This window comes from Gobio gobio, assembly GCF_949357685.1.
Source record: "Gobio gobio genome assembly, chromosome: 20".
NCBI lineage: Eukaryota > Metazoa > Chordata > Actinopteri > Cypriniformes > Gobionidae > Gobio > Gobio gobio.
Window position 1 is genome coordinate 41,608,283 of NC_137113.1, and position 27,603 is coordinate 41,635,885.

The 27,603-nt window shown below is 35.8% G+C and overlaps 1 protein-coding gene across 1 annotated transcript; it reads left to right on the forward strand.

Annotated features, from left to right (window-relative positions):
• Window positions 1–408: 408 nt before the first annotated feature.
• Window positions 409–26,575, forward strand: fra10ac1 (FRA10A associated CGG repeat 1). Its single transcript, XM_079845727.1, has 14 exons — window positions 409–487; window positions 4,353–4,432; window positions 5,027–5,119; window positions 5,210–5,255; window positions 7,423–7,499; window positions 7,692–7,775; window positions 7,880–7,964; window positions 8,780–8,825; window positions 17,033–17,146; window positions 19,115–19,157; window positions 19,240–19,376; window positions 20,085–20,129; window positions 23,760–23,847; window positions 24,050–26,575. The coding sequence occupies exons 1-14, from the start codon at window positions 449–451 to the stop codon at window positions 24,090–24,092; spliced, it is 1,020 nt and encodes a 339-aa protein (XP_079701853.1). The 5' UTR covers window positions 409–448; the 3' UTR covers window positions 24,093–26,575.
• The last annotated feature ends 1,028 nt before the right edge of the window (window positions 26,576–27,603 follow it).

Genomic DNA, 27,603 nt, shown 5'->3' on the forward strand with positions numbered 1-27,603 from the left:
TGTTCTACATGTGAGAAAATGGCACTTCGCCCCCACACCCCTCCGATTTCCAGTCACTGAAGCCTTACCAATTTCTGATGTAAACTATTGTGAATTATGATGCGAATAATAACGTCTGTTTGAAACAAAGAACACGGTAATTAAAAGCATACCAAAGTCCTGTCACTTGTATATGCTATTTTATCTTAAACACATTCACATTTAGATCTCTTATTTATTAAGAAAATATTTTCCTAAAATATATAAATAACTATTCTTCGGACTGCACTGTGACACGTTATTCACACACACTGAGACAAAAGGATTAGCTTAAATGGCTCCCATCAAATGCTGCACAACGTAACCATGCTTTGTGCACACGGGAAGATGTGTCTACCTTTGTTTTGGCCACGTGGTTTACGCGTCATCATTTCGCGCCCGTCTGAGATTCAGTGGCATGTAAACACAGATGAGCGGCACGGATAATACAGCTCTAGACCTTGTTAAGGTAGTTATAAGTCATAAGTTATGCACAGGAATCTGAAGATTTGATTTAATTTGCGTGCATTGTTGTGTGGCGGGTTGTCATGCGTGGCGTGAAAGTAAAGGTTATATTTGTCATATATCGCATATTGATAATCCATGGGACACTATTTCCCCCTGTATTAATTCTAGAACAGATATGCTTTAAAATGTAGATTGTATAACACTAATAATAAGTGTTAAATGTAGTTTGTTACCTTGAGGAAAACATATTTGCGCTAAACCGTGTAAAGCCTGACATTAGGGCTGCTCGATTATGACAAAAATCATAATTGTCGATTATTCCCTTGAAATTGTAATTGCGATTATGAATTACAATTATTCTATAGCATTAAGCCTCAAAAGTCAAATATACATTGGTTTCGTTTCTTATTATAATGTTATCCTAAAAATAAAAACAATGGGGGAAAAACTGAAGATAACCGGTAGAAAAAGAAAAAAAACGCATATTAAATACACAGAATAATATAAGAGGACGTTTTTCTTGTTAGTGTGATTACATTTTATTGAATGATTACATAATTGTGGCATCCGTAATTGTAATCACGATTACAAATTAGATGAATTGTGCAGCCCTACCTGACAATACTGACAAACAATACTGATTCTTAGACTATATATGTGTTGCATAATATTTGAGAAACCGTGCTTGTATGGCTTATATAGAAGCAGGACAAAACTGAGCATAAATATGTAATTTGGTGCAGATTTTGTTATTTACATGGCCCAGAAGTAAAATGAAATTCTCATCGCATTTAATGGAAATCAATGCTTATTTTTAATCAAACAATATTCATTACAGTATAGCACAGTTCTTACATAAAATGCATATACATATTAGTAATTACCACATAAACTCCATATCCCCAATAATGTTTTTTATGAAGATTATACAGATCAAACGGGGGCAAAATATATAATACAATGCAATACAGTGAAAATTGAGAGATGAACAAATACATGTTTCATAAAAGCTTTTTGCATCATATTTGATACTTGCATTTATATAAAAGGGGTTATTGTTGTTGTTGCACTGGAACAGTGCTATTCTAAACAGTGGTTTTATAATTTAAATACAAATTCTATATTAAATAATTTATACACTGTATTAATAAAATTGTGTTAAATGTCACTGCATATTATTGTGATATGATACTGCTCATAATCCAACCCTCTAGGGGGGTAGAGAATACAATCCTAACTGTTTTGCAGTTGTTGCACTCTCACTTAGAGAAACTCTCAAAGACTCGTTAAAATTGTATTTGTGCACTTTTCATCATCTTTTAACTATATCTCTTCTGCTATATTAGCTGGTATTCTGGCTAGAGAATTCTCAGTCTTTTGATGATGATACACAGGGCATTATTTTCACCTGTATTAATTATCGAACAGATATGCTTTAAATGTAGATTGTATAACTTAAAAGTGAGTCTTTTACATGATAGAGAGGAAGAGCATAGGCTTGTTTTGGACTTTTTTCTAAATTGGTGTGAAAAATCAAATTTTCCATTGAATACCTCAAAAACCAAAGAGATGGTTATTGATTTTAGAGAGAAAAATACTTTGTTTACATTTTTTTTTAACTTTATTTATTTAGGAACCATGTACAATTTTTAAAAGTTTCCATTCCATGCATTGTACCGAATTTAGCTAAAAGCTAATTTTCACCCGCAGTCCCCTGGCAGGTCGACATAAACAATACTTATATACTATAAAACAGACACATACTATCAGAACAAAAAAAAACAATTAAACAGCAACCATGTCAATGTCTACAGAGTTGATTTAATTTAAAAAAAGATTTTAACTTCATTTTAAAAAGACCAATAGATTTAAACCCTTTTATATCCTCCAGCAAAGCGTTCCAGTGAGTCGTAGCTTTCATAGCAAAAGACAATAGTCCAAAAGCAGAATGGCGAAAAGGAGCAACACAATTACTTATAGATGATCTGGTAGATCTCACAGAATTATTAGGACGAAAACTAACAAAGTCACAGTACAGACGGAGCCAGGCCATTTAACATTTTATAAACCATACACAAATTTGAAAAAAGCACATAATTGTCAAAACTCAATTTATGTTTCTCCAAGATCCTACAGAGGTGAAAATGTTTTTTTTTTAAATCTACAGTCTGTTTATATAGGGATTTTAAAGGCTTAAAGGGATAGTTCACCCAAAAATGAAAATTCTGTCATCATTTACTCACCCTTGTGTTGTTCCAAACCTGTAAGAGTTTCTTTGTTCTGCTGAACACAAAAGAAGGTATTTTGAAGAATGTTTGTAACCAAGCAGATAGAGCAACCATTGACTGCCATAGTAATTTTTTCTCTACTATGGTAGTGAATGGTTGCTCTATCTGCTTGGTTACAAACATTCTTCAAAATACCTTCTTTTGTGTTCTTTTGAGGGTGAGTAAATGATGACAGAATTTTCATTTTTGGGTGAACTATCCCTTTAACCACAGTTTCACCAGCTTGACCCCAACATGTAAGAATTGTAGCATGCATAAAGGTCTTGGCTACGTCGACAGAGAGACATTGTCTAATTTGTCTAAAATTCGCTAAATTATATTTAATATTCCTCACCATTTTCTTAACATGTTTTTTAAAACTAAGATTTGAGTCCAATATTACACCAAGATAATTGAACTCATTGACTATTTCTATCTTTTCACCAGGAGATTGAACCTTTGTTTTATAAACATTCCTTTTTTTTTCTTTTTTTAACCAATATTCAAGCCAAGACACGATTGCTCCAGCCACTGTGTAATTCTTTCCATAGCAATTGCAAGGGATTTCTTTACAGAGTATAGAAAGTATATACAAAGATAGAGTGATGAATAAAGCTAACAATATTGTGAAAGGTAAGAGACATCCTACATCCAGTGCCTTTGAACTGTTCCCATCCGGTCGACGGTATTGTGTCCCGCGTGTATGAAAAACATGTCCAAATCTTCTTTTATTCCCCAAGCAATTACATTTTTAAATTCAATGTCTTCTGAAATCATTTGATTAGCCAGTCTGGACAAGTCTTATTTATTAAATGAGTTTATTGAATGAGGCTATTGATATTTTGTATGCCAATTGTGACTCTTATTTATGTCTGTGTGAGCTCGCTTCAACCTTACTTTCCCTAAGGGGATTAATAAAATATAAACAAACTAGCTAAAAAATACACTAACTAATCATTTTCACATACTTTTTAATGTTTACTATTATTATTATTACTGTTAGTCATAATTCATCATATTCAAAACAGTGTTATGTAATGATTTTCCTTCCCAGTCATTCTTGGAAAGCTCATGAGGATGTTCTTTGTTGCATTCAATGTATTTTTCCCATTTGGGAACAGTAAAGTACTTGTAAAGTACTTGCAACTCTTTCAGTGCTTTCATTTTTAGCATTTTTCCAAATGAAAGACCCATTTGTTCTAGATTTCCTGTCACTGAATCGTTACCGGTTTCTGATATAAACAAGTATGAAATATGACACAAATAATAAATCCAGTGTCAGAACTGAACTTCACATGTTGTACCCTGCTGCCTTTGACTCTGGTGTTGTATTTCCTGTGCTGTGCTGAAGTGGCGTCATGGCAGCTGACTCAGAATGTCAAGCATAAGTACTTTTGATCTTTGCTGTGGTCAGCTGGATCGTCTTCCCTTTTCCTCCTGTACTTGTTTAGCATCACCTGCCACAAATCACCATGTTGGCATTTCACAGATGAACTAATACGTTTAAATGTTGTGCTTCAATACCAGGTTAGTTGTTGGTGATTTATATGCCTTTTGTGTAATCAGTGTCTCTTTTTTTGTACTATGATAATGTTTTAGGTCCATGGAGGTGGAGGGTATGACTCTGATTTCAGTGATGATGATGGTGGTGGAGGGCAGTCCAAATATGATGAGAAAAGGTGAGGTTTTGTTTTATATCACAAACAAAAAAAATGATGGTTTTGGGTATCATATTTTTCGGCATAGCACCATGGTAATACCATGTTTTTGAACCTGTAGTATCATGCTACATTAAACACGTATGTTACACACACACACACACACACACACACACACACACACACACACACACACACACACACACACACACACACACACGGGTGGTGAGAAGTTTTAAATTTATTAAAGTCTCTTTAATAAATTTAGAATAAATTTAATTTATTCCTCATATTAGAATTATTTCTGAAGGATCATGTGACACTGAAGACTGGAGTAATGATGCTGAAAACTCAGCTTTGACGTCACAGGAATAAATTACATTAAAAAAAAAAAAAAAAAAAAATATATATATATAAATACATTATAAAATAAATAAAAATAGAATAGAAAAGCTATTTTAGAATCTAATATTTCACAATATTACTGTTTTTACTGTATTTTTGCCTTGGTGAATTTAAATACATAGAATATAATATAGAATATACTTAGAAAGAATGTGATTAATTAGCATAAATAATTGAAGTTCTGATCCTCTTGTGTGTTTTTGTTTTTAGGGCAGGTGAAGATGAGCTTTTACAGAAGCCATTCCAGAAAGGTCGACACACCAAGGTGGCCCATAAAAATGTTGCTGCCCAAGAATGGGACAGGTACTGCTCACGTCCATCAAAAGTCGTGCAAAAGTCCATAAATTCCATGTGTATGCTGAAATAAATGTTGGTGTTTTTTTTCCCTGACAGAGAGGAAGCCAGAAACCGACGCCAACACCTGATATCAATGAACGCTGTATCCTGTCAATGGGTGTTTTTCACAAAATCGTGTGACAGTGGCAGATTTGTAGATTTTGAAAAGCTTTGCATTTCTTTGTGGCTCATTTTGCATTCTATGATTTCAACTTGTTAGATTGAAAGACCAAATAAGACTATGGGGCCCTATTTTACCGATCTGAGCGCATGGTCTGAAGTAGGGATCGACCGATATGGATTTTTTAGTGCCGATGCCGATACTGATTTTTCGGCATTGAGCCTGATGTTAATTTTTTTCCTGAGCCGATATTTGAAGCCGGTACTGCTTTTGCTCCCTCAATTTACAACATAAAAATGACACAATGATCAGGATGATAACTATTTAAAATTTACAATTTAAAAAAGGAACATTTATTGAACTAAAAAAAAAAACAATATTTAACAAATAGTAAAAACAGGTGTGGTAGAACAAGAAAAAAAAGAGTTCAGTGGTGAAAATAAATTCTGAAAATAAATATTTAAGCATAAATAAAATAATTACACTATTGCACAGTATCAACAAGCAAGCAGTGCAAAAGTGCAAACTGACTGTACTACACTTAATTTTAAAACTATTTACAACCTAGTCATTTAATGGTTACACTCTAAAAAATGCTGGGTTAAAAATAACCCAAGTTGGGTTGAATATGGACTAACCCAGCAATTGGGTTGTTTTGACCCAGCGGTTGGGTTAAATGTTTGCTTAAAACAACCCAATTGATGGGTTAGTCCATTTTCAACCCAACTTGGGTTATTTTTAACCCAGCATTTTTTAGAGTGTAGGTGCACTTAACTTAATCTCTTGTAGAGCAACACCAGCGGTAATTCAGGAAAAAATCTCCCAATGCTCCACGTGAAACTTCAGTCTTTCGACCTTTTAGCATCATGTCAATTCTCAATTGATTTTGATTAATATACGCGAGGGAGGGAGAGCAAGAGAGTTTGAAGACGGTGAGAGCTGCCCTGTGGACGCCTGTCTGTAAATAATGCAGGGAAAAAAATATCGGCCCGATAGTCTAACACTAGTCTGAAGCACATGGCGCAGGTGCACTTAGGGCGTGTCCGAAACCACTTTTGTTAGTTTAATGACGGAAAAAAACGGTCGGCACACCAGGCGTATGGTCCAAAAGGGTTGTACGTAGTCTCTTAATGAATCATGGGTGTGTTTTGGGCGTAACGTGCAACGAGTCTCATCTCCCTTTCCCTTTAAAAGCCAGTTGTGCTTGCACCATGGTGGATTCACTATTTACATGGCGGAATTTGCAAGCGGAAAACTGAACGCTTCTCCAGAGAATCTGTTATTTTTAATATTTAAAATGTTTGTGTGCTGCTGCACATCCCTGTGTGTGTAATAAGCAGAGTGTATGTGCGTTGTGCACCTGCCTATAGGCGCATATTACTAACGCGTTCTTTAAATAACACAAAAAATACTGCGCTATTGACTTTAGACCAGGTTTTTGGTGATCAATGGCGCAGTCGTTTTCAGTTCCTCAAAATAGCAATGAGCCAACAATGCACCTGAACACACCTGGTTTTCCGAGCAGCACGCCTATGGGCGGACAGATGTGCGCGAGTGCATTTGCTATTTAAACAACGTGGCACTGGATGTGAAAATGATAACTGCGTCGGGTTGAAACTAGCAAAAAACACCTGCATCACATCTGGCGTCGCCGGGCGTATGATTGGGGAAGTTAAAAATAAAGTATTTTGTAATAAAGTTTTGATTAAAAAGCATCATATGAAGGCCTGTTTACTTTAAAGACCAGTTACTATAAAGATACCACACCAGCTGACGTGATCTTTCTGTTTATTATAAACACGCTGCAGTTTTGTCATCTGCTGCTTTAAATGCCCAAGCTCTTTAAAGCAGGATGGATTCTGATTGGCTGTCAATGTTGTAGACATTGATATATCAAATAACAATATTGTTTTTCTGTGCCGTTATCATTATAGTTGTGGTGTGGACTATATTTAAAACAATCTCTTTATGGTTATAGTTATCGTTCTTGGTGTGAATGAGCCTTAAATTAATGACAGAATTTTCATTTTTGGGTGAACTAACCCTTTAAGAGTGCTGAAAGTTTATTTTTCTGAAAGTTTGACCATAGTAAACAAAGTATAATTTTTTTCTTCTGAGTGGCAAAAAATCCTTAACAGTATTTTGTGAGTTTGAACGTCACAAGAAGTTCGTCAGCGACTACATCCTGTATTATGGAGGGACGATGGAGGAGCTCAAACGATCCACGTGAGCAATTTACTTCAATTGCCTTCTATAGAAAAACTGTCACTCTCATTAAAACTAATGCAGGTTAAATGTGCAATTTTTCTGATATGAAATATAAGATGAATACAGTTAAGTGGTGCAGAAATTACACACTTCAGCTCCATTTCAGGTTAGCTGCTTTGATAGATGCTGGATCTGTGTTTCCATACGCAGGTCTAGAGATAAGACAGATCTGGATGTGGTGAAAGAGAACCATCGTTTCCTGTGGAGAGAGGAGGATGAGGAGGATATGACATGGTAATGTCTGCTTATCTCTATTTGATTCATTTCATTTTACTCTTGAACGTTGTTGTTGACCTCTGCACAGTCACCCTAAGACAAAGTTTCTGAACTGTTTATAGGGAGCAAGAGCTGGCAAAGAAGTACTACGATAAGCTCTTCAAGGAGTACTGTATCGCTGACCTTAGCAGATACAAAGAAAATAAGGTTTGCCTTTTCTTTTTTAACCCTGTAAAGCCTGATATATGGCATAATAGTCAGAAAATATAAAAAAGGTTTGCATTACTGTAATTGTTTTATATCATATTTGATACATCAGGCTCATATAGTATGATATAGTGAGAATAGGGAGCTCATACTTGAGGAGGAAAAATGTGGGCAAAAATGGAAAAAGATGAAGTTCTGATTGCTTGTAATGTGAATCAATTTGGTTTTTTTAACAGTATAGCAGACTACTTACATAAAATACATATCAATATAATTTGCCTCCAAGTTATGTCTTAAGATATAAGATATTTAAATGCTTTGTTTTGTGGAGGAAAAACAAATAATACAATACAATGAGAGATGAATAAATTATATGTGATTCTCACATTTTAACACGATTTCCTCCCCCCTCCAAAAAAATATGTTTATGGATAATCACCTAAAGCCTAAGTTGCTTCAGTCCAATCTTGAAATATCACTAACCATATAAAAGTTATTCTTACATTCACTTTATAAAAGTCAGCATTGATTTCACAGCAAAAAGACATGAACCCCGACCTGAAGGTGGACATCATTACAATTATACTAAAGAGCCTTTTATTTGCTAAAAAAGTATGAACTATCAATCAGACGACAGAAGGCATGAGCAGCAGATTTTTCAAAGATTTGACCATGTTGATAACTTAGAGGCATTAGAACTGATCAAATATGCTACTACAGGTTCATTGATTATTATGTTAAATACTTTTCTGAGCATGTTATTTGTTAGTATCATAAATGCGCTTTCAGCTTTCATTTCTGTATTTACTTAATAGTTTGGATTTCGGTGGCGCGTTGAAGACGAAGTAATATCTGGAAAAGGTAATTCAAAAACATTTTTCTACTTGTATATAACATTTTTAGGTCTGGTTTCACAGACAGGGCTTAGATTAAGCCAGGATTATGGTTTAGTTAAACTAGGGCATTTAAGTAGCTTTTATAAACGTGCCTTAGAAAACAATTACTGCTGTGCATCTTGAGACAAAACAATGGCCCTAATATATTTAAAAATATATATTCAGTTAAGACTGATCAATACTGCATTTTAGTCTGGGACTAGCTTAAGCCTTGTCTGTCAAACCGGGCGTTAATATGTTCACATACTTGAAGTATTCTGGTTGCAATATGAACAAAGCAGGTCTCAAATTCAGAACAATATCAAAACAATACTGTCCTCAGCCACTAGGTGGGGATGTGGTTTTATCTTGTGTAAAATAACACTGGTGCTGAAAAAGAACTGCTTTGTCTGCCCATCTCAGCCAAGTGTGCTGATAAATAGATGTTTCAGGGTTGCAAATATTCAAGTAAACTAATCCGATGGCAAAGGCTTGACTAACATAAATCCTGTATTCACAGCTAAACTTATTTCCCCCTTTTAAAATTGGTATGGGAGCACGTTTGATTACATTTTTATTTGACTTGAGAGCAAATTTTCTCCAAAGTAAACATTGAATTTGTTGCATGAATCAGCTCGTTCAGTAGAATGTTGAAATGTCTTTCCAGAGTAATTTAATTTCAGATTATTATCGTTTAGCGTATAGAATATTCTATGAGAGTGACCTAATTTTAAGGTTGCCTGTGTCATAACAAAAATCAATGATTTAGTTGTTTCTGGTTCACAGTTCACGGTTATGTTATCTTAGTAGGTAAACAAGTTTGAAGTACGTGTAGCAATCATCAGAATTACACAAACTGAAGAAGCCCTTAAATGACCGATCAAATGGCTTCACACTGTCTGTAACACTTGTGTGTGAGAGAAGAGCAAAGTGCTTTTTTTTCTGTCATGGACCATCTGCCATCATTCGCACCCTGAGCCACAGCTTAACCACCGCAACACACACACACACACACACACACACACACACACACACACACACACACACACACACACACACACACACACACACACACACACACGTACTTACACATGGTTTCCATGTTTTATGCAGATTTTCTTAGACATAATGATTTTTATACGGTACAAACTGTTTTTCCGAAGCTACTAAACTAACCCTACCCTTAAACCTACCCATTACAGAAAACTTTCGCCACTTTTACATTTTCAAAAAAATATCACTTGGTATGATTTATAAGCTGTTTTCCTCATGGGGACCAAACATACAACAGTATATAAGTAATGCTAAAATAGCATTTATCCAGAATAGGTGTTTTGATTTCTTTGACACTAGTGTGTGTGTGTGTGTGTGTGTGTGTGTGTGTGTGTGTGTGTGTGTGTGTGTGTGTGTGTGTGTGTGTGTATCCTGTGTCTGTGTCTGTGTGGCCAGATAAACCCTACATTATGAGGAAAAAATGTCCCCACAAAGATGGCAATATCTGAAATCCTTGTCCTTTTGGGGACATTTTGTCCTCATAATGTAGGGTTTATCTGGCCACACACACACACACACACACATACGTCTCAAAGAAATATAAATACCTATTTTGGATAAATGCTATTTTAGTATTACTTGTATAGGCCTACTGTTGTATTTTTTAATTAGAATTATTGGTGACACTTTACAATAAGGTTGTATTAGTTAACATGAACTAACAACACCTCTGTTCAGCATTAGTTAATCTTTGTTAACGTTAGTTAATAAAAATACAGCTGTTCAGGGTTTGTTCATGTTAGTTCACAGTGCATTAACTAATGTTAACAAGATTTTAATAATGCATTAGTAAATGTTGAAATTAACATTAATAAAGATAAATAAATGCTTTATAAGTGCAGTTTATTATTAGTTCATGTTAACTAATGTAGTTAACTAATGAACCTTATGTAAAGTGTTACCGAATTATTAAATAGCTTTTATTTTTATATTTCAGTTTTCATTTTAATTTTAGTAATATTGCTGTGCTTTTTCCATTCTTATTATTTAGTTCTTTTTAAATATTACTAAAAATGTTTATTTTTATTTCAGTTTTATGCCATATGAGTGCCATTGAAATGATTGTCGAACTAGATATTTTATCAGGTGAAAATGGGTGAGAAATTGATATTTGTGAGTAAAAAATAATAATAATAACGGGCACACAAGACAAAATGTTTTTAAGAACAGCTTAAATATATTTATTTCTTTAATTATTTCTTATTTTTAATTCATTACCTCAACAACTTTCTACAGTCTTAGAAAACTTGGACATTTTAAAATGTAATACAATGTAGTCAGTAGCACTATTACTATTACTCACATTAAACATTACTCTTGGGAATGTCACTCGTCCCACACAATTTGGTTACGGACATGAATGATACCTCAAATCGTGCAGCTTAATGAGGAGTGTTTGTCACCTTAACAAACACCCACAACATCCTTGCATCATAGTGACACGTTTTGCATTGGTAAACTCCCACTCACATTTTCTTTAGAGAATATGAAAATCATATAGGTCAATGCACATTTCGTTAACAGTCCTGCCAACCTCTTTTCTCTGCTGCTGAGGGACATTCTAACAGGTCCCTTTAGGAGTTCGTCATGAGGAATTCCCATCTGCTGGGCATTATTTCACAGTTTAACATAATGAGGGCATCCCTGAGACTCCTAACAAGGGCTAACCCTGATGCGTTTTGTCATTTCTCCAAAGACGCTGTTGGTCAGCTTCACTGGCTTTAACAGCTTCAGTGCTGCTCACGCGAGCTTAGTTGCAGAGGTCGCCGTCGCATGTACGTCATCAGAGAGATGGCTAATTGGGCATCACATTAACCCTTTAATTTTTTTAACCCTAAAAGGAGCCAATGAAAAAAATGTTTTATTTAAATTATTATTATTGGACATATAAAAAAGGACCTCAAGCTGTTTTTGTCAAAACATGTGTTTTTATTTAGAAGGTATAAGATGTCTGCTTTTTTTTTTTATGTTAGTAAGTCTTAGATACCTTGCGTAATTAGCAGGGTCCACATGAAATAACATTTATTAAAAAAGAGTGTTTAGAAATAATAGGGTGAAGTCATCTCAATTGCCAAAAGTGTCTAAATCACCCTGAATTCACCCTAAATATCCTTTATATTGGTCATTTGGGCTCTATGTAATTTATAGGCCATTTTCAGTGATTTCAATTCATAACATTTTCAATACAAATCTAGCAAATTCCAGTTAATTCAGCATTTCAAAGCATTTTACACAACAGAAATTAGGGCTGCGCAATATATCGAAAAATGTACATATCACAATATGCATATCGCAAGGGCACGCAATATCTGAATGATTTTAATAGGCTATTCAACATTGTGAAAAGTGACCGTTTTAGGTCGATGCATATAGCAGAGAATAGACTGAGCACACGACTGTTACTTATGTGACTTGCTTGATGTTAAAAAGAGTTATTAAATGCAATAACTTGCGAAAAACAACTCCTTGCAGTCTCGTGCTGTCTGCTGTCTGACACACACACCGAAACAAGCCGTTCTTTTTTTCGTGTCTTGTTTCACACTTGAGCTGTCAAATACACACACAGTTATGTCAAAATCAATCAATGTCTTGATGAGTATTCATGTAAACACAGTCGGTTATGCTTTAAGTGAAAGATATCAGTTGGGGAAAGAAATAGATTTTACACACTTAAAGCAATATCGTATCGCATATCGAATATCGCATTATTTAACAAGGATATCGCATATCGCATTTTTCTTCAATATCGCACAGCCCTAACAGAAATACTGCAAGCTAGTCCATTTATCTTCCATTAATTATTATTATTGATTACATTTTTTTTTGCAATTTGAGGAAACGTTTTTTGTTTTTCATGAGACTTTGGTGACTTTTCCTATACACTTTAGTACAAAAACGAACAAAAATAGATTTTTAAATGTTATAATAGTGATTGCTGGTCACTATTCTGCTGGCTATAGAGGTAAAAATGTCTTTTAGATGTTAAAATAAAAGTTTTAGTTTTTGTCATCAAGTGTTAGTTTTGCTACATCGCAACATTTTTTTTTATTTTCAAACCAGTTTGGCTAACACATAAAATCAATCTTTTTTCAAAAGTGATTTTATGCATGTTACTGTATAAGCACTATAGAGTATACATGCATAGTTGACCTATAGCAAACACTATGTAGGTATTTGAACACAAATACTAGCTAAACAAGCTCGATTTCGATTTTTTTGTGAATATGCCTGCATTCTTAGTGTTTCCAAAAGGGACACTGTAGCTGTTATCATATTAGTCTTCATAATGGTACACACATTATTGTGAGTACCATTTATGAAATGTATTTTAAATAATGTACACTCACTGGCCACTTTATTAGGTAGTCCTGTTGAACTGCTCGTTAACGCAAATATCTAATCAGCCAATCGCATGGCAGCAACTTAGCGCATTTAGGCATGTAGACGTGAGCTGTGTCCCAATTCAGAGGCTGCATCCTTTAGGTCGGAGCGAGCATCGTTGATGAGTGACGGTAATGGTTGTACTAGACTTTTTTGAAAGTTATATTAAACTGTCTGAAAACAAAACAGGGTTCCCAAACTGTCTAAATATGTTCACCATGGTACATTTCTGTATATAATTCAGTATAAACATCCTATTAAGATATGTAAACATTTGAACCACTTTAAAGGTTTTTGCATTTGTATCATTAGATATCTGATTAAGCTGAAACCCAATACTAGTGTAATTCTCGTCACTAGTGTGCAATGATTTCTGGGGTAGGCTAGGCCGCGAAGGATCCATCTGTTGTATTCTTAATTTCATGGGAATCAAAGGATCCATTTGAAGGAGCTTTCAAATTGGGACAGCCTTTGTTGCACCACGGTGACACAATCAGCCCTTCGAAGGATGCAGCCTCTGAATTGGGACACAGCTATGGTCACGATGATCTGCTGAAGTTCAAACTGAGCATCAGAATGGGGAAGAAAGATTATTCAAGTGACTTTGAATGTGCCATGGTTGTTGATGCCAGACGGGCTGGCTTGAGTATTTCAGAAGCGGCTGATCTAATGGGATTTTCACGCACAACCATCTCTAGGGTTTACAGAGAAGTGTCCAAAAAAGAGAAAATATCCAGTGAGGGAAAACTGAAAAGTCCCATTACTCCATGCCAAAAGCAGACAAGGGGGTGTGTATGGAAGCCTGTTTCCACAATGGAATAACAAAATAAAAAAGGTAATTGTATCTCACAATTCTGGCCTTTCTTTTTTTTAACTCGCAAATATTTCTCGCAATTCCGAGTTTATAACTTGCTATTTTTCTCCGAATTGAGATATACCTTAGAACTGTGAGAAACAAAATCTGAATTGTGATGTATAAACTTGAAAACATAAAAGATAATTGCAAGTTCATATCTCACAAATTCTGACTTTCTCAGAATTACTTTACTTAACTTCTATCTCACAATTCTGACAAAAAAAATCTGAATTGAGGACTTGAAAAAGTCAGTATTGTGAGATTAAAAAGTCGCTATTACCTCTTTATTTTTTATTCTGTGGCGTATTAGTGGAGCATGTTAGACCTGTAGGAAGATCTCTTCCTTTTGACAGATTTTTTCCCATTCAAAGTAAGCTCAGTCATACGGTTGAGACATCTGCATGTGCAACGTGAGGATGATACCTCAGTCACTCTCTCTGCCGTGACGTCAAAGCTGCCAGCCACGTCAAAGCTCAAGCCTTTCTCAAAGTTGCAACATGACATAATCCTTCAAAACAGAGCCAATTTGTTTTGCTTTTCCACAGTGCAAATTGGACACATTTGATAAAAATTCTGCAACAACATGCTTCCTGCTTTAGCGGGGTCTCTTCCAGGACAAGAGTTTTTCTTTCCTAACAAGCTACTGCAAACACATTTACCAATAAACTCATTCACAGAGAGGCTTTTCCGTACCGAACATGCTTGGAAGACCCAATAATATAAATCTCAGGAATGAGAGTGTTGTAAACTTTAAGCAGTTCACTTCCAAACAGAAGTGTGTTCAGGCTCACAGCGTTTGGCCAAAGCCAATCCAGACGGCACAATGTCAGAGGTGTGGGACGCCTGGCAGAAAAACTCCCTGATGACGCACTTTTACCTCAGCTCCAATCTGGAGGATCCCCTTGTAAGCCTACTGGAGCTAACGTCAGCCCTGCTGATATCTGAGGTGAAATGCCAAGCCAGGGTCATGGGAGGAGAGTGGCTTTTGCTCTGTCTGTCTCACTAGCCGTTTTCAGTAACAGCCAGGGCCGTCGCTAGCGGGGTGAAAGGTGATGACGATTCTAGGGGCCCAAGATTTTAACCAAGGGGGACTCGCATCCAACAGAACTGAGGGGTATCACTCCCCTGGAATGCAAACCCCAGCTACGGCTGTGGTCACTTCACTGCAATCATGCACAGCAGTTAAAGCCTGTTCTCAGTTTGGCTTGTTGTGCACATACTTTCAAATTTACTAAAAGGCATTTTTTTTGTATAAAAGCATAAACTATAAATCTGACGACTGAAGACATGTAGTAGATTGTGTATAACACGTTTTCAATTTAGAGACCTTTCAGTACAAGATAGAACCCATTATAATCAGTGATGCTGTCTACACTGGATGCGTCACGACACAACAAATTCCCAACAGTAAACTGATGCCCCGTTCCATTTCTGATGTACTTCAATCCCTCACGCCACATCTGACACAAAGAACAAATGTGCTGCGTCCAAAATCGAATACTTCCTATTATATGCACCAATAAATAGTACGTCCGAATGCATCGTATTCGACCTACTACTTCCGGCAAGATTCTGAAGTACACTCTACTATGTGGCCATGGGAGAGCATTTATGAATGGCAGTGAAGGGACACAACTGATGCTGATAGGTCATGTGACAGAACAGAACGTTCAAATTTCATTCACACCAGTGGCGTCAATTCACCAAAATCCAAGGTATGGCAGACTTTTCTGATGACTGTGATGCCTCGATGTGACGGTCCATATAGCATACTTCACACAACTTTTTGTCTGAAGATTCGCGATGTAGCAAAACTAACACTTGATGAAAAAACTAGAATTTTTTAGATTTTAACATCTAAAAGACATTTTTACCACTATAGCCAGCAGAATAGTGACCAGCAATCACTATTATGACATTTAAACATATATTTTTGTTAGTTTTTGTACTAAAGTGTATGGGAAAAGTCACCAAGGTCTCATGAAAAACAAAAAACTTTTCCTCAAATTGCAAATTAATTAGACAGTGAGTAACTGTCCCATCGAAGGCTAATCATTGAAGCTGTCTGACAGTTTGGCCTAAACTCATCGAGTGTGAGTACTCCCGCTTTAATCAACAAATCTGTCAAAACTGCACGATGAATCTTTTATTTAAATTACACTAAATTGTTGTTTTGAGAGAAACTGAATGGATTCCAAAGACAAAATATATAGGAAGACGGTGCACTGATTACTAATGAATGGGAGAAAGTGCAACGCCCAATATGGCGAATAAGCCACGCCTTCTAAATGAAAGAGCCAATCGTTAACTAGTAAAGTCACCTTGCCTTTTGGGATACTGCGCATGCAGTATTTTTGTCATGATTCGAGCGTTTAGAAACCAAATTTATGAGATGGTATTTCATTGGTGATTTCAAATATGAAATTAAATTGTAAGCTTGCCAAACAGTTTTGGAGAAGTTGATGTTTCCCCATTCAAAGAGATAGGAGCTGCACTTGCATGACTGAGAGGTGTTTCAAAGATGGCCGCCGAGTGAAGTGACTTAACTCTGTTAATCCTGCAATAAAAATATATTACTTGCATTGACCTGATCAGGCAGCCGCCATACCCCTGATTCATACTACCCACATTCATACTTTAAAGAACATACTTTTTAAGTCACCAAGCAAGTTCAAATTTACATGTAGGTCTAGTAGCGACAGTATGTGATTTCGAATGCAATGTAACGATCGCTTCCAGTGTAGACAGCCTCAAGCTTTGGCTCCACGGCACGATGTGACAACTGCCACTTCCAGTGTAGACAATGTTTGAAATTTGTAATAAAAAATTATAATGTATGCTTTACTGGGCTTGATCATGACCTACAGTTTCTTTACATTCTATCTGTCATGTATTTTACACAGGCCAGTTCTTTTGCGGTAACAAGCGCTGTGAGAGTAAGGAGGGTCTGAAGAGCTGGGAGGTGAATTTTGCCTATGTGGAGCAAGGAGAGAAGAGGAACGCCCTGCTGAAACTGCGTGAGTGCCAGAGCTGCACCAACCATGTGGCCGTCTAAACCTTGCATGCTGTAATCCCCTCCGCTCACAGGACACAGGGGTAGAGCTAATCTAATTACCTTGGATTTAGGGAAGCCCAGTCTGTATTTGTGAGACCGCCTAGTTTTTACTGTTAATAAGACATGCTTATTGTTGAATGCTATTTTACCTTAACTGTCTACTTTAGAGTGTTCAAATGCCGTTTAAATATTGTAAGAAAATACAAGTGCTTGTAAATATAAGTGCGAGACCACATTCAAAAATCTAATTCTAAATCTAATTTAAACCTGGAAAAAGGTTTTAGCATTCTGGAAAAAAGAAAGATACATGATGACCTAACAAGCATAAGAAATATTAAGAAAATATGAATTCCGTACCAATCCAATACTATTTTTGTTTACTTGAACTTGTTCAAACTTGAAAATGTTCTTTTCACTCCTCCTATAGTGTATGATTGCAGAAAAAATATATATGTTTGTATTGAACATTGATGGAGCAACAGATTTTGTGTGAAAATAAATCATAAAAGTGGTTGAAAAACAAGGTAAAACCAGCATGTGGCAAAAGGCACCAAGTATTTATACAAATACGTAGCTAAAATAATATGTTTTAATAATGTCTAAGTCAATACTTGTTCAAAACAATCACTTTATCAAAGTATTTTCAGTTTATTTTGATAAATGAAAGAATTAATTTTTGTTCAATAAATATGCTGTCATTAAATGTTAATTACAATTATTTTAAAAAGTAAAGATTCTGAACACATTGAATGAGATCCTATAATAATTTGATATATATATTTACAGTATTAACAATATATTATATTTTATTATATGATTTGATTAATATCATATTTTTTAAATATGATGGTTTCATTATAAATATGGTGATTATCTCTAATATGGACACCCAACTTAATATATATTTCCCATATGAATCTAACCATGTCAGTTCAACAAATGGAAAAGTCAGCCAGATATTTATTATCATGTTAATTATTGTGCCTTTTGCCCCAAATACCATACTTTAACATATTCTTCCGTTATTGAAAAACTATTGCTTTGACAAAACTTGAACAAAACTTAAAATCAGTAAGAAGACCTTTGTCTCAAAATGTATTGAATAATTTTAGCAATTCTCATTTGCAACTTAAATCTACAACATTTTAAGTACATTGAATGTTAGATCGCATTAGCACAGAATCAACTTTGTGTTGATGCCCGTGATCGCATCAAAGATCAGACAAATTTCCACGGGCATCCTGAAAAGCGGATGTTTTAGAGGAAAATAAAACCAAATGCGTTTTTTACCCCGGTGTACCCAGTAATATATTTTATAATATCGCCTGTTGACTGTCAGTGTCCAAGTAGTACAATTTTATTGACTTTTTTTCTCTCCATATTTTAGTAATCATCATGAACACTCAAAATGTATCCTTAGAAAACCATTTTGAAATTATATATTGCATTACCATGGATACTTTAGTTCCTTTTAACAGACTCATTTTTTTGTGATATCAACTTCAAATTTAGGACACAAGTTGGCAAGACATATGGCTTTGATTTTCTAGTCCAAATTATTTAGCAAAATATATACTTTAGATAAAATAAAAATGTTTAAGTTCAGTACATTTGCTTTATACATTATGCTTCTATAACGTTTTTGAAGCTGCTTACACTTCTGCAAAAATCTGCTTTCGGTCTTTATTCCAAAGCATTCATGAATTATAAGCATTTCAGTTCCGATCTATGCTCAAAACAGTGATGTGACCGTTAACAGATTAAAAAACTGAGAATATTAGAAAATAATTACACCCCACTGTAAATAGTTTACTCAGCTAGTTTTCCCCCGACCAACATTAAGATACTGTCAATGTTACATTCACTGTTAAATATTTTAATTGATATTCGTTTTTAATGAATATTGATATATCTTCACATTATTTTCAAGGTCTGTGTCCAGAGTGTTCCTTCAAGCTTAACTATCATCACAAGTAAGTACATTCAACCATTACAAACACATCTGAATGTTCAGATATCCTTAGACTGCCTGGAGACACTTAAACTCTGTTCCAGGAGAAAAGAAGTAACAGTGAAGAAGAGACGGCGGTCGAAAGAGAACGTGGACAAGTCACTCTCAAAGAAATCCAAATCGCCCCACTCCAGAAAGCACAAGAGCAAAGACAAGCGCAAACACAAAAAGAGGCGTAAAGGCAAGCACATTTTCATTGCAAAATCAAGCCGTTTCCAAGATGAGGCTTGTTTGAACAGCATCCCACTGCATGCCTGTGCATAACTTTGAGGTATTTTGTTGCAGTATGCAGTAATTAAGTAACTATTAGTTTATACTTTATATATTGTAGTCTCTACATTTTCAATATATTAATAGACTATGTATAAATAGTGAGTTCTTCATTCGTTAGCTCATAGTAAAGGAATTAAGTGCTTTAAACCTTTATTGGACATTAATGGCATTAATATTCATTGTATATGGTTAATAAGTATATGGTTAATTTAAAACAAATACATTATCTAACTCTTTACTTATGAGCTAATTAAACAATAATAATTGTGTCAATTACAGTGACAATGAATGAAGAACTCACTATTTGTATATAGCTTATTAATATATTAACAATGTAGAGACTACAATATATCAACTGTAAAGTAGTTTGCAACTTATTTGTAAGTACTTTATTACTGCATACTTATTATAAAGTGTTACTACTTATACTTATATACATTACACATACTTAATATAAAGTGTATAAAATGTCTATATCTGTCATGGATAATAATTATAGATCAGAAAAAAGAGTGCCTTTCCTAAAGCAGATTTGGCCCATTTGCCAACTCATTTTTGTTGCTCCCAAATGAACACTTGGTATAAATTCATAACATAAACACATTTTTCTGTACAGAATACTCATCTTCGAGTTCAGAGGAGTCTCAGGAGTCAGATAAAGGTATGCACAACCTTTTCCCCCTCTTTCCTCCAACAGGCCCTCATGTAGTCACCTCAGGCAGAGAATGTTCTCAGTACACCCTAATAGATATGTTCAGACCTCAGTGTGTGTTCACACTTGTTGTTCATTTTGCTGGGTCTGGACCAAAAAAAAAAAACATTTAGTCCTGATCCGCTTAGCATTCACTTGGCTTTTTAACACTGAACCTAAAGGCACAGGGATATGTTCACAACCCGATTGGTGGACTTTTATTTTGTTTCACAACGGAACTTACTGAACATCCAAAACAATGCTGTGTGCTGGCCTGCTGGACTAAATGCACTCATTGTATGTACGTAGCCTGTAAATGATGATATTTTGACCAGCTGAGAGCTGGTGAAGTGCATATAAAATGTGTAAAGGAGTCAAAACAGCGTCAGGAATCCCTCCATCACACGCACACAAAGTTCTGTAGCGAGGAGATGTGGTTCTGATGCCTGTACCGAACTGTGAGGGGCAACTTCACGACTAATGATGAGGGAAAAAAAGGATATTTTATGGAACATGGATGTTTTCGTAAGGGTATATCTGTGCTATACATTATGTGCAAAAGTTACTAAGCAAAAGGACCGTTTAAATCCCTATGTTAAAATGATGTTAAAGAAGAAAACACACACTAAAACACAAACCAGATAAGAGGAATGCTCTGCAGGAACACACACATTCGCTCATGGACACAGTAACCGGTTACTGTCATTTCTTTTTCCTGTAAATAGGCTATAAGAAACGTCTTACATTTATATTCAATTACACGTTGTTATCCCTTTACAGTTACTTCTCTCATAAAATACATCTAATAACATGTTGAATTTTAAACCTAAATTTAGCGTCCAACAGCAGATGTTTCAGCTAAATGAATGTTTTTAGGCTGAATATTAATTGTCTCCCTCTCTGTTTGACAGTGCGCGCGCCCGCCGCACCGGAGCTCATTTCGTTCAGTGGCGCTTAAAGCTGTCAATACGTGCTTTCATGCAAAATGGAAATACTCGCGTGAATTAGTAACGTTTACAGATATGAATATAACCTGTAAAATGGACATTTTGCATTGAGGGTGCACACACATCTGTCAAAGAGAATGACAGGGTATGTTAAACGCTGAAGTGAAGATTTCTCATGGTTTAGGCTATTGGATCATGTACCTTTCCCGCAGCAGCGCACTCTGTTTCCACTCCACTATATGTAAATGCATTTTGTCCATAGAAATTAGGGCTGTGCGATATTGAAGAAAAATGCCATATGCGATATCCTTGTTAAATAATGCGATACGATATTGCTTTAAGTGTGTAAAATCTATTTCTTTCCCCAACTGATATCTTTCACTTAAGGCATAACCGACTGTGTTTACATGAATACTCATCAAGACAGCCATTTTGTAACAAGACACAAAAAAAAGAACAGCTTGTGCGCACGTTTCGGTGTGTTTGTCAGACAGCGCAAGACTGCAAGGAGTTGTTTTTCGCAAGTTATTGCATTTAATAACTCTTTTTAACGTCAAGCAAGTCACATAAGTAACAGTCGTGTACTCAGTCTATTCTCTGCTATATGCATCAACCTAAAACGTACACTTTTCACAATGTTGAAGTAGCCTATTAAAATCATTCAGATATTGCGTGCCCTTGCGATATGTACATTTGCGATATTTCGATATATTGCGCAGCCCTAATAGAAATGCGTCATTCAGTGCTGTAATTTGGCGCAACTGGTGGAAGCTTTGCGTGCACAGAGGGCAGACCCGACTAATCGATAATGAGAATCGTCGACTAAAGAATTTTATCGACTAGTTGTTGCCAGTGTTGCCAGTTTTGGTTGATGATTTCCAGCCCAAAAGCTTGCTAAAACCCGTCCAATCCAATAAAAAAACGCCTAAAATTTTGACTGCCAAAATAATGATATAATTTTATTGCCATGTGAATTAAGGCTGATTAGCACCATTTTATCTCCTTAAAACAAAATAATGATCACATATAAAATAAAAATAGATACATTTCCCAGGAAAACGGATCAAACAGGGCAAATACATTCAAATACAGTAATGCATGACTAAAATGTCCAAGTGGAAACTGTCAAAATCACGAAATTAACGGATGATCATTTTCAAATGTCAAAAGTAAGAATGAACTCATTTAAGTGCTGCACACACCACAGCCAAAATGTGTCATTCACTGATACTGTACGATAGTTCTACAACAAAAAAATAACAACAAGAATGCGTTTATCTTTGTGTTGTGCTTTAACTTCAGACAGAACTACAGTAACGTTATGTCTTTCGTGAAGTACATATTTGTAGAACATAACGCAGAACTTAAAGGGTTAGTTCACCCAAAAATGAAAATTCTGTCATTAATTACTTACCCTCATGTCGTTCGACACCCGTAAGACCTCCGTTCATCTTCGGAACACAAATGAAGATATTTTAGTTGAAATCTGATGGCTCTGAAAGGCCTCCATTGGCACAATGCACGGTTCACTCTCAAGACCCTTAAAAGGTACTAAAGACGTCGTTACAAAGTCCATCTCACTACAGTGGTTCTACAATAACTTTATGGAGTGACGAGAATAGTTTTTGTGCGCAAAAAAGCCCTAAATAACGACTTATATAGTGATGACGATTTCAAAACACGGCATCATGAAGCTTCGAAGCGTTATGAATCAGTGAGTCGATTCAGCAGTTTGGATCGCCAAAATTTCAGCAGTTTGGCGGTTTGACACGCGATCCGAATCATGATTCGACTCACTGATTCATAACGCTTCGAAGCTTCATGATGCCGTGTTTTGACATCGTCATCACTATATAAGTCGTTATTTAGGGTTTTTTTGCGCACAAAAACTATTCTCGTCACTCCATAAAGTAATTGTAGAACCACTGTAGTGAGATGGACTTTGTAACGACGTCGACGTCTTTAGTACCTTTTAAGGGTCTTGAGAGTGAACCGTGCATTGTGCCAATGGAGGCCTTTCAGAGCCATCAGATTTCAACTAAAATATCTTCATTTGTGTTCCGAAGATGAACGGAGGTCTGACGGGTGTCGAACGACATGAGGGTAAGTAATGACAGAATTTTCATTTTTGGGTGAACTAACCCTTTAACACAGTCAAAATGGATTAATCGTTGATTCAAACCTCTTTCAGCAGCTGTCAGGACCCCAAACCAGGCCAAATTTTGTCCATCCGACCAAGTCCGTTTTTACCCGCACAATCAAATTCAAACCCGCCCAATCTGGCAACACTGGTTGTTGCAGCCCTAACAGACTGGGCCATCTGACCAATCAGAGCATAATAGGCTCGTGGAAAGGAGGGATTTCGAGAGACTGATTCATCCATTGAGTCGTTTGAGAATCACTGAACATTGTGGTGAAGTGCAATGTATATTATGAGAAAATTAAAGTGTTTGTTTTTTATTTTATTTTTACTTTTGATGCATGTAAACCTGTTGTTAGAGACCTCCGAAACAAAATTAGGAAAATAAAATAAAATGGCATAATAGGGGCACTTTAAATATTATGCTTAGGCATGTAACTCACAAGTTCTTTTACTACAAAATGTTTATCAGGCAAAAATTCTGATATGAGTCTAATGTGGTGTATTTTCCAGATGCAGAGAGTGAGGATGAAGAAAAAGAAGGTCCTTCAGAATCAGACCACTGGAGAGGCCCAGCTCCCGCTGTGGAGGAGAAATCACGGTGAGTATATCACCAATATGATGCATTTTACTACGATGTGGAGTATAGGGTGGATTCAGGGTGATTGTGACACTTTTTGCCGTTGTGATGACTTGGAAAAAGTGTCCTGATCGACCTGAATTCACCCTATGCAAACACAAATGAGGGGAATGTGTCTGTAAATCTTTCTAAAACAAACCTGGTGTGTCTGCTTCTCTTTCAGGGAGGAAGAGTTTGATGAATATTTTGAAGACATGTTTCTCTGAGTCTAGGAAAGAAGGATCCGGAAGAAACCCATTTCAACAGTTTTCTTTTTATACAGATTAATTTAGCTTTTTTGAGAACTATATGGTTTGATTACAATTCTATGAGTTATAATTAAACAATTTTAGTTTTTTGTTTTTTTACATCATTTCCACTGGTCCTTATTCAAGTAGAAATACAGTCAAGTCAAGTCAACTTTATTTATATAGCGCTTTTAACAGTGCAGATTGTTTCGAAGCAGCTTTACAGTGTTAAACAGGAAAATAATGCAGCATAATTTTATTCAGCCATCTAGCCATTCTGGAGAAAACGGTGATGTCATCAGTTCATTTCAATTATCATACAGTGACCGTGTTGGCTTTAGATCAGTAATTAGATGGTTAGTAGTTTATATGGTTAATTTAGTTCAATAATTAGATTTATTTGGATATTTAGTTGAAAAATGTAGTGTCCCCAACTGAGCAAGCCAAGCCAGAGGCAACAGTGGCAAGGAAACCAAAACCCCATCAGGTGACCTAATGGAGAAAAATAAACCTTGGGAGAAACCAGGCTCAGTCGGGGTGCCAGTTCTCCTCTGGCCAATTAACAAGCAGCGTATGATTATTATTCTGGAAACTTTACAGGTCAGGGGTCATATTAGATCGAAATATTTGAAGGGTCGGAGGCAACACGCCGGAGACGGGTTTATTGAGGCTGATGTGTTGATTAAATAATTATTAAAGTGCAATATTCGAAAGATCGGAGGCAACACGCTGGAGACAGGTTTATTGAGGATGACATATCGATTTAAGTATTATTAAATTGTAATATTTGAACAATCGGAGTCATCACGCTGGAGACGGGTTTATTGAGGATGACATATCGATTTAAGTATTATTAAATTGTAATATTCAAACAATCAGAGTCATCACGCTGGAGACGGGTTTATTGAGGATGACATATCGATTTAAGTATTATTAAATTGTAATATTCAAACAATCAGAGTCATCACGCCGGAGACGGGTTTATTGAGGATGACATATCGATTTAAGTATTATTAAATTGTAATATTCAAACAATCAGAGTCATCACGCTGGAGACGGGTTTATTGAGGATGACATATCGATTTAAGTATTATTAAATTGTAATATTCAAACAATCAGAGTCATCACGCCGGAGACGGGTTTATTGAGGATGACATATCGATTTAAGTATTATTAAATTGTAATATTCAAACAATCAGTCATCACGCCGGAGACGGGTTTATTGAGGATGCCGTGTCGACGATGCAATTACAGTCAAACCAAAATGTATTCAGACACCTTCAACATTTTCTCACATTATCACAGTTTATTCGCAATAGTTTAGAAAATGGAAATAAAATATGACAAGAACTCTGAGTTAAACTGTGTCAGAACAAAATCATCTTGATAATGTCCGATAACTTTGATAGAAAGAAATGTAATGGACTACAATCAACCAATCAGCTGTCAGCTGTTAAATTTAAAGGGTTACTTCCATAGACAGTAAAAGAAATGGACACAGCGACCCCATAGACTTCAACGGAGGAAAGTGAAGTCAATTAGAAGCACTCACTTCCTGATGGCTGAGCGGCGGCTTCAGACTGAGCTTGATGACGTAGATGTGACGTGAGCAACCTGTCTGTCTTCTTGTAGTTGTGCAAATGAAAATCTGTATCACCGAATCTTGCAGAGACGGGGAGCGTGAGTAGGGGCAACTTTTGGTAAGTATTCTGATTAACTATTTTGTCATTTTGCATAGTATTTATTTATTTTAATAAATTGCCTCATAGACAGTAAAAGATTGCGTGCGAGCTTCTCCTCCTGTCTATACGGTAATTTCTCTACTGTGCGACAGAGAGTAGCGTGGTTATGACCAGTGTTGGAGGTAACGCATTACAAGTAACTTGAGTTACGTAATAATATTACTTTTTCCAAGTAACGCATTACTTTTCAAATTTACAAAATATCTGAGTTACTTTTTCAAAAAAGTAATGCAAGTTACTTTTTCACATTAATTTGACTGACAGCTCTCCTGCCCCCATGTTGAGAAAAATAAGTGCAGAGGCGTTGTGTGTAAACATGATGGTTATTGTAGTTCTAGACTAAATGTGAGTATTTATTTATCTCACTTGCACAATAAAAATTCTGTACTCCTCAAAATGAATAAAATCAGTCAAATGCAAAATCAGAATACTATGCAAACCTCCAATAATGAAATGTTAAATAAAAAAACTATTTTTATGCATAATCTACCTTTATATTTAATTTACCAATGTCTTGCTGCTGACCTTTGATGATGAAAATTACTAGATTTTTTGTTTTTATTGGTAAAACTTTTTTCTCCTGCATCCTATTCTACCATTATCCAGAATGGCAGCACAGCAGAGCTGCGCCCTCTACTGTTCATGCGTGAATTTGCATTTTTACCTCAGCCTGGGGCTTATTATTTCAATTTTGGTATGAAGAGGTCTTTACCGTTACACAAAAATATAACTTTTTTGTTATAAAAAAAACAAAAACAAGCTCAGCCCAGCCCAGGTGAGAAAAAGTAACGCAAAAGTAACGTAACACATTACTTTTCTTAAAAAGTAACTAAGAAACTCAATTAGTTACTTTTTAAGGGAGTAACGCAATATTGTAATGCATTACTTTTCAAAGTAACTTTCCCCAACACTGGTTATGACGCAATCGTTAGCCTTTTTTTTTTTCAAAAACGGCTTCTACGGGGCGATAATGTAAGATACAAGGTAATGGAGCCTTTTATACATCGTCGTGTTTCTTTAGAAATAAACAATGGACAAATGGAGTCTTTAAACGCCTCAGATGTAAAGATATTCGCTGTCAAAATGACGCCAAAATGAATGGGATGCTAACAGAAGGTGATGGCTTGGTTAGCAATGGCTGCCCCTATGGGAGGTACGCTTTCCGGGTGATGGATTACTCCCTTGGTTACTTCAGCGATTTAGCATTAAGCTTTGTATCTATAGAAACCTGGTAGTATATCCGAATTATGGTACTTTCCCCCCTCATGTCCCCCTGAGACTAGAGAATTATGCAATTTATTTCTGGAAAAAATCCTCCGATGACGCAAATATCGTCATGTGACTTTCGTTTGGCTCACTCACACTTTATTGAAAGACACGTTCAGTTTTTAATTGTAGTGTTTATTCTCTAACTGAACGAAATTATTGTATTATTATGAAGATCAAAACGACGGTGGGGGTGGTGTAGGGAGTGGCCTCCTATGGCAGCAAAGCAAGTGCATTCTGGGAGTTGTTGTCTTTCATCCACATGAGACAAAAAATAAATTTTCTGTCTTTTCTCAGTCTAGAAGGGACCAAATTCAAAAATAATTTCACATTTCTACTACATAAATGACCCAGTTTAAATACACATTCATCTTCCCAGCGCTGAAGTACCCTTTTAAGTTCACAATTAGATGATACCAGTTTAGGTCAACCAATGACCAAGCAATGCTTTATTGTGTTCAGTCTGTGGTGTAAAAGGTCAC